This window comes from Nelusetta ayraudi, unplaced genomic scaffold, assembly GCF_046127955.1.
Source record: "Nelusetta ayraudi isolate G7.1 ecotype Tasmania unplaced genomic scaffold, CSIRO-AGI_Nayr_v1 ptg000011l, whole genome shotgun sequence".
NCBI lineage: Eukaryota > Metazoa > Chordata > Actinopteri > Tetraodontiformes > Monacanthidae > Nelusetta > Nelusetta ayraudi.
Window position 1 is genome coordinate 2,373,809 of NW_027466061.1, and position 14,938 is coordinate 2,388,746.

General features: G+C 44.0%; 1 protein-coding gene across 1 annotated transcript in view; it reads left to right on the forward strand.

Annotated features, from left to right (window-relative positions):
- pknox2 (pbx/knotted 1 homeobox 2) overlaps positions 1-14,938 on the forward strand; it is an 87,259-nt gene that overhangs the window by 68,852 nt on the left and 3,469 nt on the right. The window contains 5 exon segments of the mRNA XM_076020006.1: positions 4,388-4,507; positions 4,792-4,868; positions 5,344-5,519; positions 6,949-7,253; positions 12,751-12,943. Coding sequence (XP_075876121.1) covers positions 4,388-4,507; positions 4,792-4,868; positions 5,344-5,519; positions 6,949-7,253; positions 12,751-12,943 — 871 coding nt within the window.

Here is a 14,938-nt window from a genome sequence, read left to right on the forward strand (position 1 = left end):
ATTCCGCACAAACCCGCGCGGCCACAATTTTCCTGATCTGCGTCTGAATGAGCCCGCTTGACGGCGGGCGGAACGAGTTTGTTCATCGCTCCCAGGTTTAACTCCAGTTCGGGATCGGTGATTTGTTTTTTTTGTTTTTTGTTTTTTTTTTTTTATATCTGGATCAAGTTTTGATGATGCAACTCGGAGCATTCTCATTCGCTCGGGATTCTTTTACACCCCGACGTGCTTTGAACCTTCAGGACACGACAGATCACAGATGTTTTTATGTCTTTTGATGAAACGCTTTAAAAGCGCAGCTCCAACTCCACACGGGTTGCCGAAATTTGGCGCACGCTGTTAAAACAAGTCAACACTGCCACTAAAAAGAGCCTCAGTCCTGTTATTTATCATACATTTAATCATCAGGTGTCACATAAATGTGTTTGATGGGATAACCTTGCACATTGAACATTTCATTCACCTGTTTTACACAGAACAGCGATTTCACAGCTACAAGTTGTTACAGGAGTTTGCAAGAAAAGTCTGCTGCACTAACTTAGTAAGGCCACCTCTCGATTCCTCCTGCTTTAGATGTTCAAACATGATTGACCATGAAGAATGCTACTGTGCTGGGTGTAAAATGGCAATGGCGCGTGTGTCATTAGCGCACTGGCCTTGCGCATGGGGTAAGAAGGACCCCTGGTGCATTTAGAGGGCAGGGGGGCGGTTGCTTTACCTGCCTCACGCTTTAGACTTGGGCAGCACTCGAGCCTCCATTAGATTTTAACCAACGAATGAAATCCAAAAACTATGCATGCAGCAGGTAAAAGTTGTGACAGTCTCTGGTAAATGAAGGCATTGCCCAGCATTCACAGTAGTTCACTGAGTGCATCTTGACCACTACGATCTCATGAAATAAAAATATCGAAGCTGACTTTCACAAACAAGAATTGACCTCCATTTAAGTCAACTTGTGAAGAGAGTTACTGCGGGGTTTGCAGTTGAACCTTTTGAAACATCTGCATGTTTTCCCTGCAAATTATTCAATTAAGTGAAGTGACATTTGCATATTGTTTTTTGTCAGAATTTATTTACTTGGTCGTAGGAAGGAACCATACATATTAATGGACATAGCGTATGGGGTAATGTATGTTAAGATGTATAAATGGATTGTAGCCCCTGGCTAGTTTCCATCTGCAGCCCTTAAAGAGATCGTTGATTTAAAACAAACAAACAGCAGTATTTCATCTATCACTGCTCACCGCTTTCTGGACGTAGGTTCCAGTGACATTTTACCATTGGAAGCATTGTCCTAAAGTTGGGGACACCCACATCCCCCTGCTGCTGGCCACAGAGGACGTTTTCACAAAAGAAATATCATAGAGTGAGAGTGTCGTTGGTTTCATTCAAAGTTGACACTTCGCTGACATCACCTGAACAGTATGACGACTTGCTGTGTTCCTCTTCTGTTTCTGCATGTGGGTCTGTGGTTTTGGACGCCCATCATGAGTGGAAGTCTTTCTGTGTGCAATCTTCAGATTAGAAAACATCATCGGAGCGTAAAATCACTGGTGATATATTGATTTTGGGTGAACTCTCCCTGCCATAAGACTTCCGCTGTAATTTTACAATGGGCGTGAATTTAGCAAGGAAACCGACACATACTATATACTGTCTAGGTTCAAGTTGTCCTGACTGCCATCCCTAAAATGAAGGTGACCAGTCACTCTTATCTGGCTTTAGAGATAAATGTTATCGGTGTCATTTACATAGTTTAATAGAGTTTTGTAACATATTTGTTAAGGATTCACTAGAAAAATTATGTTTTTTTTTCAAGCACAGGCACTAAGTCTTTTAAATAGATGGGACTTGTGCACTTGGGCTTAACTGCATTTATTCAGATGCAGAAGGTTGTTTTTTTGTGTTTTTTTTTTCTGTGAAGGCCAGGCTTAACATTTACTGCTAGATGGAAAAAAAAAAAAAAAGGTTTTAAACAGTGCTCAGAGGTTGCGGTGCTGAGTTTTGGGGCAGGCAATTCTGTGCTTGACACCCAGAGGCCTCGCCGGATGGCTGTGACCCGGCCGTGGCAGGGTGCGACACGGCGGCTGGGAATTGAACGCAGCGCTGTCACTGCTCTAAACACGAGTAATGACACTGTCGAGCCTGGCACCGCCAATTAATCCAAGCCCTCCCTCACCCAGAAGCTGTGCACTCTCTGATGGGGAGGAGTGAGAGGTGCGCTGTCCACCAGACACTCAGCTGTAACTCTTATAGACCTTCTTGTTCTGTGTAGGCAGTGTGGCAGGGACATTGGAGAGTGAATGTGTATGTTTGCACTTTGTTTAAGTAGGTGTGCTGATATTTTATTTATTTATTAATCTATAGACCCAATTCATCCCATGGCCTCGCTCTACACAACACTTCATTTTGTGGGCTTCTTTATTATTTTTGATTACACATTGGAAGAATGAACATCTTCGACTTTCATCTAGAGCAGGGCTGTCAAACTCAAATACACAGTGGGGCCAAAATGTAAAACTTGGACAAAGTCACGGCCAACACTGATATTTATTGAAACACATCTTTCTCCAGATAGAGCAGTGAACCTTTTCATATGGACCCAAACACGTTTTGCCTCAACCCTGAATATGGAACAAGCAAGGCTGAACACAATACAATACATAACTTGATATTGCACACATGAAAAACAAAACAAAACATCAAAATAAATAAAATGTAAATAAAATTGTATTGTGTTTGCAACTTTCTGATTTAAATTCCAACTATAACCTTTTCCGCTGGCTAATGATACATTTAAAAATAAAATAACAACAATAAACCAATAAAGTCATAATATATTTCAAGGAACATCCTGTCCTGATTGATGTGCCAAAATACAAGCAGAGCATTCTGGGAATTGTAGTATTAGCGGTACATGTGCTGTATAATAGCGGCAGACCAGCTCTAGTAGTGATTTGGTATTGCCTCGTGGGATAAATATAATGACACTGTGGGCCAAATTTGGCTCGCTGGCCAGAGTTTGACACCTATGATCTAGCTGTTATGATACACATTGTTTTGTTTTGTTTTGTTTTTTTTGCATGAAGATTATTAAAACACTCCATAAGATTCATGTCAACAACAGATTGATTCCAGCTCAACTCAGTCCTCATCCGTCAACGCATGCAAAAGTTTGAAAACTCCTGATCATTTCTAAGTAGAGTCTGGATTTTCACAAAGGTTTTGTTTGGTTTGTTTTTCACTGAGGAGGGAAATGTTGAATTTGTCAGAGCCCTTTTTTTTCTTTTCTTTTTTTTGTACTAGATGAATCCACATTTAGTGCTACAGCAACAACTGTATGGGGCATGGGGACTGTGGAAACACTGAACACAATAACCCAGTTTGTTTTATTGTTGTCACGAAAAACATCTGAGCAGTTCAGCTCACTGAAGAGTTTCCAACAATGTTGGTGCAAAGCAGTTTTTGACGTTTCAGCTTGTTGAAATACATCACAAATTACACAGAACCTTTAAACTTATGTTCCCCACTCGGGAAGGATTGATGGTGAGGAGTTTGTCCTCCCAGCGATCAGTGTGCACCACATGATGGATGGGATGTCGAAGGCTGCTAATTAACAGTTAAATTAACAGTTATTTCACTTTAGTAGTAAAAACCAATATTAATCATGTTAATAATTAGAGTGTAGTTTGAATGACATACATCGTCCCTAAAGGGGGAGAAGATACAGAGATGCCGTTTCGTTGATAATCTCATAGCAGTGTGTCAGTTTGATGAAAAGGTTTTTCTGTGTGAGCTCATACTGGGAAGAAATGATGACAAAACGCACGTTGCTTCGTTTCAATGAAGGTAAAACTGAAATGGAACAGCTGATGTTGATCATTTTTGGTGGACTAGTTTAGCAGTACTTCAGTCGTTTCTCCATTGAAGGATCATCATGATGGCACTTCTGAGCGTCCAGTCAAGAACAGAACTCTGTTTTCGTTTAACCAACTTCCAGTCGGTGTCGGATACACCTGCTCCTCCCCAGGCAAGGTTTTAGTCGAGGTTGAAGGAGGCTCTCTTCCAAACAGTCTAGTAGTTTGTGTCAGCGCAGCTCCTCTCTAATTCAACACCATCCAAAACTTTTATCTGACCCTTCACTGTTTCCGCCCTTGATGAAGCACCAAACACCGGCCAGACTTCTGACCCTCTCGTGCGTCCACTCAGTCAAGAGGTTCTGCTATTTTTTTTTTTTTTTTCATTATTATTTTTTTGAGCACCGTTAAGTCAAATTCAGTCGCCATGGTTACACTTGGAGGTGTTTCTGGGTAACTGTTATCTCCTTTGTTTCTGCGGCAACAGTAACCAAACTGGACCATCTGCTCCTCTTTCTTTCCACCCAAAGGTAAACATGGACCTGTCGTCCCTGTTGGACAGCGAAGACAAGAAGTCCAAAAACAAGAGGGGGGTTCTGCCCAAACACGCCACTAACATCATGCGCTCTTGGCTCTTCCAGCATCTCATGGTGAGACTGCGGATGGGTTCCTGTGAGTGCGTGACAGATTCAGGAAGGCTGATCGATGAGCCTTACAAAGAAATCGCCACAAAGAAAATGATTCTTAATGCTAATTTTTTTTTTTTTATCATTATCAAAATTCCAGAATTAATCAACATGCGTGCCAAAAACATCCCTGTTTACTCTTATCGATCTATGGCGTGAGGAAACCAAAATGGGTTTTAGTCAGTTTTAAAGTCCATACATAGAAAGTCAGCAAGAAGTCGGATGGAATGACTTTTCCCTTCTTTCAGCACCCGTATCCAACAGAAGATGAGAAAAGGCAGATCGCAGCACAAACAAATCTCACTCTTTTGCAAGTCAACAACTGGTAAGAAGCTGTACTTCGACCTGAATCAAATGGTGTTTGTCATACATAGCGCTAATGTCATGGCGCCATCTGCTGGCCTTATGTATGAAGTACACCACTATGGCCCTTTGTCTTCTTTCAGATTGTAATAAAAAAAAATAAATAATAATAATAATAATAATAATAATAATAATAATAATAATAATAATAATAATAATAATATTACTATTATTGTTATTATTATTATTATTATTATTATTATTATTAGTAGTAGTAGTAGTAGTAGTAGTAGTGGTTACAATATGGTTCTTGCTTAAGATGTGGAATGATTGGAAGCCTTTTCAACAAGCATTTTTTTTTAACCTTTTTTTTGTCTTTTATATTGATTCATTTTTTAAGTAACTAAAATACAATCCATTCAATTTTTGCCTCATGAAAAGGAGGATTCTCTTATTTACCCACACTAAGCTCTTCTCCCGTCTTAAACCATACACAGGTTTATCAACGCCCGTCGGCGTATCCTTCAGCCCATGTTGGACGCCAGTAACCCCGACCCAGCTCCCAAAGCCAAGAAGATGAAGTCCCAGCACCGTCCAACGCAGCGCTTCTGGCCCGACTCCATCGTGGCAGGAGTTCTGCAAACACACAGATCGCAAACGGGAAACTCAGACAGTATGTCAACGCTTAACGTGTCTCATAAAGTGAATTCATGAATAATGAACCACTGCTTTAGTGTTTGCAGTTTTATGTATTATTTCTGTTCTAAAATGAAAGCTATCGCAGGAACTTGGAATTGCTGCACTTCATGTTTTAACCACAAGGTGCCACTATTGACTCATTTTCTATTTTGGGGTAAACGTTTCACCATATGAACTTCAAAAAAAAATGAGGAAAAAACAAATGATAGATTTTAGAAAGTATTTGGAATATGGTCTCTTAACACACTGAAAGTTAGATTAAAACTGTTGAATTAGTGCAATAATCAAGAAAACCTCCAAGTTCTTTTTAGATCGATAGACAAGAACTTCATTAAATCCTTCAGGAAATTCACATTCCAGCCGCAGCACAGTGCCGTGTGATCAACCTGGACGGGGAGTGAGTTAAACAAGGCATATCTTAAAAAATAAAGTAATAAAGGCAATTAAAACAAAATTTACATTTTTGGAAATGAGCACGTCAGTATAAACCAGGGGTCACCGACTCTGTGCACGCGGGCACCAGGTGGCCCTCCAAGGGCCACGTGACTCGCCCTCAGGCCTGTTCTAAAAATAGCACAACTTGTTGAGCTAAAATTCAACTTTATCCAACCTTGTTAAGTCCATCCATCCATCCAGCCATCCATCCATCTTCTATACCCGCTTCTTCCTGAGCTCAGGGTCACGGGGGTCTTCAGGAGCCTCTCCCAGCTGTCTTAGGGCGAAGGCAGGGTGACACCCTGGACAAGTCGCCAGTTCATTGCACGGCCACATGGAAACCAACAACCATTTGCACTCACATTCACTCCTTCAGTCAATTTAGAGTTGCCAATTGACCTCACACGCATGTTTTTGGAGTGTGGGAGGAAGCCGGAGAACCCGGAGAGAACCCACGCAGACACAGGCAGAACATGCAAACTCCACACAGAAAGGTCCCAGGCCCAGAATCAAACCCACAACCTTCTTGCTGTGAGGTGGCAGCGCTAACCACTGCGCCACCATGTCGGCCTTGTTAAACCATTGTTGATAATTATTGAGAAGTGTCTTCACACAGATCAGTACCATTAATAATAATATAAACTATACTAAAAGCTGACTGAGAAAATGTGTAGCAAACCCGTTGCCCTTCATATGACTCAGTGCCCATGAAGTAACTCTCAGGTTCAAAAAGGTCGGTGACCCCTGATATAGATGAATACAAAAGACCTTGCGTATTCATATGAGCCTGCTATATTTTCAAAGATCTGTTGTTGAAAATGTTGAACAAATTCTCTCTCTCTCTCTCTCTCCCTCTCCCCTCTCTCTCTCTCTCTCTCTCTCCCTCTCCCCTCTCTCTCTCTCTCTCTCTCTCTCTCTCCCTCTCTCCCTCTCTCTCTCTCTCTCTCTGAACCCTCCTCCCGCCGCAGACCCGCTGAACATGGACGGCCTCCACTCGCTGTCGTCGGACTCGGCCACCCTGGCCATGCAGCAGGCCATGCTGGGGGCCGACGACTCCATGGACGGCACGGAGGAGGACGAGGAGGAGGAGGACGAGGAGGAGGACGAGGAGGAGGAAGGCATGGAGGAAGAGGAGGAGGAGGAAGAAGACGGCGGGGAGGAGGAGAGCAGACGGGCCAGGCAAATGTCGGGCGTGGCGAGGAGAGACCTGGGCATGGAGCACAGGGAGGAGCTGGAGTAGGGCGAGCTCGGACGCTTCGGTGACTCTGGGAGCGTTTAAGGGCAAACTGGGTTCCTCGCAGGATTCCTCAGGCTCTCGAGTCGGAGGCATAATCACGCTCGCAATCATAGAGGACAAATATTAGTTGAAAATATCCGTTGTTCCATCTGAATGTCTTTTGACGAGGCGAGCTCTCGAGATAATTGGACGGTAGCACATTTTCTCCTCTTTCGGTGTCTGTGGAGAGGAACGCCTCAGGAATGAAGAGGCTGAACTGAACTTACTGACGCTTTTAAGTTTGGCCGTCGCAAAAAAAAAAAAGAGAAAATGAAGCAGTTGACCTCTTGATCCCAGTTGTGGCTGCGCTCAGCGGTGAAACGCCGCCGCATGCGAGAATGAGGTCACATCAGTGACTGCAAACAAACACCTTCATCGAATGTAATCCATACAGAGATTTTGGCACCATGAAATAAATTCCAATTTTTTTCTGTTAATTGGGACTGATCAGGCTCTGCACTACAGTGTTGCTTCCTGGAATTAGCAAAAGGGAGAAAAAAAAATCCTGTCAAGCTAACTGTGGTGCTAACGGCCTCCGTTTTCCGGCTTCTTAATCAACTCGCAGTCGACTCAGGTCCCGTTTGGCACGCCTCCTTCTCCCGAGCGAAAGGTTCCGTGGACAGCAAACCTTTCCCAGCATGACTTCAAGCTTTACTTTGTCTCTTAGTTGTTGCCACGAGCACCAAGGATCCAGCAGTCAACCAGTGCGCGCTGGCTGTGTATACTAGATTTATCCTTAATTTGCATTTTGGTGTTGAAGGTTTTCATATTTATTCTCTTTTCATTTGCTGTGCCCTCAGAGGGTAGATGAAGGAATGCCTGCGCATTCACTATAGATCTTGTGGACTTTTTTCTGTTTGTTTTTTTTTTCCCCATTTTTTAATGGGTTGTCGTGACTGCTGGTGGTAACGCACTTCAGCCGACGACACGAGGGAGGGGAAAAAGAAACCGCTAATGCGTTTTTTGTGATCTCGGACATTTCAGTCAACAGATCTGAAGCGTTGCCCTCAGCCCTCGGTCTGTTTTGCCCTCCCAGGAGAGGAACCGCGCGGGAGGAAGAACCACGGACTGTGGAATCTCCACGAGTTTACGGACTAGTCCCTCGTCGGGAGAAGACGGTTTTGATCAGAATCGGAGCGAGGCGCCGTCATGACTTCTCTCTCGGTTTTATGTGAAGCAATCTGAGGAAACTGTGAAACAATTTCAGCTCGCTCCATTTTGTACTCAAGCACACGGATGGAATCGCTCGTTTCTAATGTGAAGATGTCTAAAGGGGAAAAAAAAACATGCTATATTGAATGTTTTAATGGTTCATTGTGATGTATTTTGCTCATTATTTTTTTTTCCCTCCTTAATTACTTTTTTAAAAGGATCTTCCAGAGCAAGTGACAGACAATAGGGAGTATTTCTATTTACTTTGTACACTTTGTTGTCATAACCTATTGTGTTGGAATAGACCAATTTTAATAATTAAATCCTGTAAAGCTACTCTGTGTGACTCCGTGATGTGAAAACTTTGCACGCGTTCCAGTGAAGGTTTCCAAGGCTGCTGGTGACGAGCGATGTGGATGGCGACTGAGCCAGTTCAAAGAGGTCACTCATTGGTTTGCCGATACCTGCTGGGGAGCCTCGAGATTCGCTCCGCAGTCGTGGCTGTTCAGCCATTTGTTTTGATTGACACGTGTTTCCATATCTGGATCATGAGTGGGTGGTAAGGAGGTGAGCAATGATTGATGGCTGAGTGCAGCGTGGGCACCAACCCGCTAACCAGAAGCTCCATCCATCTTTACAGTATCTGCGTTTCCATTGTGCAAAACCTAAGACGCTGGTAATGGAAACGCCTGAACTTCGAAAAAACGCTCAAATATCGCTAGAAGCTTCTTACGCTCTCACGAGGTGTTTTTTTTCCAGACCTAACGATATAGAGGGATGTCACAAAAGTGTCATGGAAAAACTTTTTTCGCCTTTCCGCGTCACCAGACGTGGTCACGTGGACCAGTTCACTTCCAGTGAAAATGGCGCGTTATGTTTGGAGTCAAAGAAAAAATAAGCAGAAGAAGAAGGAATTAATTCTGCAAATCGCAATTGTACTTTGTCAAATTATTTTGAAATATTGCTTTTATTTTACAAAAAAAACAAACAAAAAAAAAATACAATGGAAACGCAGCCACTGTGTGTAGAGCCACTGAGTTAAACAAAGAGGAACAATGTCCTACAGGTGCTCCATGCTCACCTGGACTGAAGTTGACTTGAACAGCACATACAATTAGACAGATGTTTTTCTGGACGTACGCGTGTTGTTTCCAGTGATGAGGGAAGATGAAGATGACAGCAACAGCTCCTAAAGTGTCAAACATTATTTTTTCCTGACTTACTCTATGACTTACTGTCACAACAGCACAAACAAGCCACCAAGACCTTCACACTGCCTGTTAAACCAGTCGGTAGATCATCATCACCATGAGCTTGAATTACTTCTCTCCTTTCCGAAGCTGTCAAAGGAGATTTGCACCACCAACCTCTCGCACCGCAGATGACTTCCAAAGTTTTTGGTGGGATCAAATTGATATGTTTTTACTGCAAGCTGTGCAAAAAGTGCCAACATTAAATAAATACAGAATAAATGACTCAATAGTGTTGAACGAGTGGAAATACACACATATATCGAGTCATTTAAATCTAAATGAGTTTATTTAAAAAGTCATTTCTTTCAGTGATTATTTGTGTGGCTGTCGGTTAATTATTCCACTCTTCTTGTGACTGCAGTGCCACAATGAAACGCTTTCTTCTGCAGCCACGAGGCAGAGCTGGCTGCCGTGTGTATGCTGAGAGGAAACATGAGAACTGCTCACTATTTCATCCGTAATTAAGTCATTACACTTTTATTTGCCCTGAGTAGCAGAGTGGTTCTCCAAGTAAGTGAGTGCGTTCGCTGGGTGGTTTGAAAGAGTCCAAAAATACAATGACACCGATTTGCCACAGAAATATCGGACAACGTCATGATTGACTTTGGAATACTTTAGATAAGGCTGTGTTCTTTAATTTGTGCTTACTGAACTTCAAGTCAAGACAGCGAAGCGTGAGGCTGGAATTCGGTAAGCATAACTTTGTCCTCGCCCCCACCGGGAGAATCTTTGGCTGCCTTTGATTGCAAGACACAGAGAACTGTGACATAGTCCACTCAGTGTGTGTGTGTGTGTGTGTGTGTGTGTGTGTGTGTGTGTGTGTGTGTCATATACAGCTGAAGCCCCTGCTTGATTGCGGCATATACCTCCAGATTACAGGCTCTAAATGCTGGTTTATCTGTCCTTCTTTTGCTGTGCCTAGCATGGAGCCTCTCCCACCCACTGGTTAGCACTCTAGCCTGTGATTTAACTTTCCTCAGAGACGCCCACCCTAATGCTCTCCCACCTTTCCTGTCGGCTTCCACGAGAGAAACCAGCCGAGTGCTCCGCCACGGGGGTCTCGTCTTGAAAGAGAAATGTAAATTCCCTTTGTCAGAGGGAAATGGAAATGAGTCCCGTGGGCGTCATTTTTATATATATCGTTTTTTTTCCCCCCTTACTTACTGTTGCATTAACTTGCTTATTTAATTGCATGGCTGTGTTGTTTTGCTGCCCCTCTGAACAAGGGTTCACGCATTTTTATTGTTGCAGCACTTATTAAATACCTATTTTTTCACCACTCGCCTCCTTCTAAACATGACATGACACGACATGACACGACATGGTTTGCCCATTTTGAATTGCAGAGGCTGCACGAATAATGCTGCATCAGGCAACATGCAATATGGTGATAAGGTAGGTGACATTAAAATGAGGAAGCAGCGCGGAGAATTTTTCACGTGGGAGGCACATCATCCCTGGCAGACGTCTAATAAAAACTTGTTTGGGAGTCATGGAGGCAGGGCATCAAAATATTTCTCTGACTGGAGCCCTCTTTGGAGAGGCTGCGTTATGAAAATGTAAATATCCCTCTTACTCTGCAGCTCAGGTAGATGTTTTCATTGTGTTTTGTTTTTCCCCATTAGATTGCATTGGTAATGCTGTCCTAGCTTATAAAACTGGTAGCAATATGGTATCTATGGTAACTATGGTAGCTCAGTGGGGGTAAATGGCTTCACAGGCTCAGTTACTCATCCAAAAAATGTATTTTTACAAATAATGTGATAACGCGGTTACAGTACAAAAGTCAGCACAAACAATAATAAGCCAAACTAACTTGCATTCGTTATTTTTGAATAACCGCACCAATACTTGGGTTGTGTCTCGTGTTGTCTGAATGTGTAAATGGGCAGCTGTCAAATGTCTGAAAACAAACAACAAACTGAGGTCCTCGCAGGTGAAAAAAAGTCTTTTCTCGGCTCAGTCTGTGGGAACTTTTGGGAGTGAAAATCTAATTCTAGTAAGATCTGTGCGTCCTACTCTTTGTAAACGTAAGTTGGCAACATCTGTTGAACACTTGGTGCACATGAAGCCCTGCTGAAGTCAAAACGTGATTGGAAGAAAAATGAAAACATTTTTGGAGATGCAGAGAAGCTGAATGTTGAACAACATTGGTACACAACACATTGGTATAATAAAAGATAAGTAAAGTGCAGGATTAGAGGGGAAACTGCTTTGTCTCACTTGGATTTTGTGTATTTTTTTTCTTTTAGAGTCTCAAACAGTCCAACACTGGCACATCAAAATCCTCAAAATACCTGCGCTTCACATTACACTAAATCCAAAACAGTGCTTACACACTAGTAGTTTCCTCTCTTGAAAACATGCTCTCAGGCTGCAGCAACACGGTTGCTGTACGGTGCAGGATCTCTGCTGGCAGTAGCTCTGCAGCTGTAAAAATAGTCCCTCCGGATGAGAGAGGCTGCAAAAGCCACTGGGAACAGGCAGCTTGTTTGAAGTGGGCCACGGCCACCGGGCCCTCCGGTGTGGTCAGGGCTGAGGGATACACACACATACGCAACAGCGCATACAAACACAGCACACACAGCTGCGTGGCCCAGCGTCGGGCACCGGAGGTCCACTGAGCTCCGTGTCATCTGAGTGCCTACATTATCCCAAATGTCCTCTGTAATTACGACCAGACCCAACTTGGCCTGGTCCAGCCCAGATCCAACCTCTCATTTGCAGCGGTTCCTCCCAGATTACTAAAGGAGCTTTGCGACAGACTGCAGGGTTTTTGATACACTCCGTTTCGAGCTAAAGCTGGGCGACGCGAGGTAGGTCAGATGCAGTCGTTGACTGTTTATTTTATTTTGCTTACTCAAACATTCATTTACTCAAAAGGGTGTTCCTATTGGATTTTACACAAATCCATTCCTCACAACACAAAATGGTGTGAGGAATGACTGAAGGCTGGATGAGTGTGGAAGGATGGCGAGCAGCACCGTGCGACAGAGCTCACAGAGCGCTGAGGGCACGGCAACATTTCCTTCTGTCTGGCTTGGCGCTGTCAGAAAAAAAGCTTGAGTCTTCTTCTCACCGTTTGGCAGGTGTTCGAAATGTCCATCGCCAGGGCGGCCGCCAAGGCCATGCTATCTGATGCCCTTCTGCAGGAAGGCCCAGCGATAAACAGGCTCAGCCACCTGGAGCTGGAGCTTCCCCTGGACAAGGTCATCAAGTATGTGTCTGTGGGCCTCCCGCTGGTGCTGGTCTGCATGGCCTTCGCCCGTGAGATCTCTCTAGGTGAGCCACACTCTACATCTTTCCAATTGCATACACTGTCATGTATATGTCGATGATGTTTTACACTTCTCTCTCTGTCTCTTTTTTTTAATCCTGTGGGCTCTGTTAGCTTTTAGCTAACTACTGTTTATTTGTCTAGCCACGTAAAGTGCAGTAAGAGTGAACATCCTATCAACAAAAGTGTGTTTTTTTTATTTATGGAAGTACCAATATTGTCTGTTTTACTTTACAACTGGGTCGATAGTGAGTGAGGTTCGAGAGGCCTGTTCATTAAAAGCTACATTTAAAATATACTATTAAAGCTACCATGGCACTTTCTTTGATATGTGTGACTATCAAGCCGTAGACTCAGTTAATGAGACAACTCACTGAAGGCACAAGAGCACAGGGTGTTGCCAAGGTGCTCTAAAAAGAGGGAAACAAGCCCCCCCACTCGTATGAGCTTATACCTTTTCCTGACTGACACGCACTCGAGGCCTGTGAGCAGCACCGCCGGCAGTCTGACAAGTGCACGTGGCAAGTCGACAGCACGGCTCTGGCACCACGGAGGCCGACTCTGTGACTTTGAGTCCTCCGAGCTGGTCTGCAATCAGCCCCCGTGTTCCTGATGCTAATTGCTGCTGGGTGGGATGATTGAGAGCGGCGTTCAATGACGCTGGCACACTCTGTAATTACAGGGCGAACTTCTTCTGTGGCAGCTCCCCTCGATTTGAGTCAAATGAGAGGATATGCTGATTAAATGGTGGCGGGTGGGAAGGGGTTGAGAACGAGATGCAGAGTGTGTGTGTGAGGCTCAACTGATATGTCTTGGCCGACTATTTGCCGCGTTGTCAGTTTCAAAACATTGCTTGATTGCGCTGCTGTCTGCCTTTTTTTTTTTCCTTGCACCTGGAGTCTCAGCCAAGAAATCCTCACCCAGAGCAGGAAAAAAAAGAAAAAAAAGAAAAAGCGAAGATCATCTGCCAATGGTAATTGGGGAGTGGGAGTCTGAAATAGAGGCCGTGGCAGATACGTAGGGTGGCCCGTGTCTTTGCCAAAGTGCTCGCAGGAGGCGGGGAGCCGACTGCTTGTGACAGAGTTTCAGGAAACGGAGTGGGCCGCTGTTTTTCGAGGTCAGATGACTTGTCAAAACACTCTCCCACACTTGTGCTCTGGGGCAATGTGAAATAGATTAGAATTAGCATGCAAATTTAAACTGGCATCACTTTGTTCCACGTTCTTTCTTTAACTTCAGAACCCAAAGCCATGGAGCATAAATGAAAATCCCATCAGATACACAAAGACGCCGGAGAAGCAGTATTGCGTTATTCTGTTAGCGAGAACTCTTGGCATTGGTCCTGTTTAATATAAAATGTCAGCCAAGTGCGTGTATGAAGGTTTCTGGCTTGTGACAGCTGAGACAGCTTAGATGAGGATAAACAACGCAACATCTCCATTCCAGAAAGCAATTTGAAGGTTATGACTTGTAAAAGCAAGGACAGCAAGTGTGGTTCCTCCCATGTTGAGTAAAGCCAGATCCCACAACAGACTTGTCCAAAAAAATCTTTCCACAACATTTGTCAGTGGATAAAAATATGATGGTCCTCTTCCTTGCCAGTGCTTCTCTTTGCTTTTACGCGAAACAGTAAAGCAGCTCCCCACCGCCAGTCTTTGGCGGTGGGGACCACCGTTGTGCACCATTTACACACACTGCGTGGCATCAGTAAAAACAGGGGAGCAAATTTGTCAAGCTTGTCCAGGCTGCCGAGAGGAACGGGCAAGGAGCAGTGTTTACGACTGCGTTTTGTCGCCCGGAAGATTTGTTGATTTGCTTCATCACCTGCAACCGTTCATTTGTCATCAGTGTGTGCACGCCACACATGTAACGATCAGCCCAAGAGTGGCAATCAACTCCAGAGTTACAGCTCCCGGGACAGAATTATGGGCTAGCAGCTAATCACAATTAGCATCGAGCGGAGTGGCCGCCGTAATTTCAAGGTCCACAAAGCTTTATGG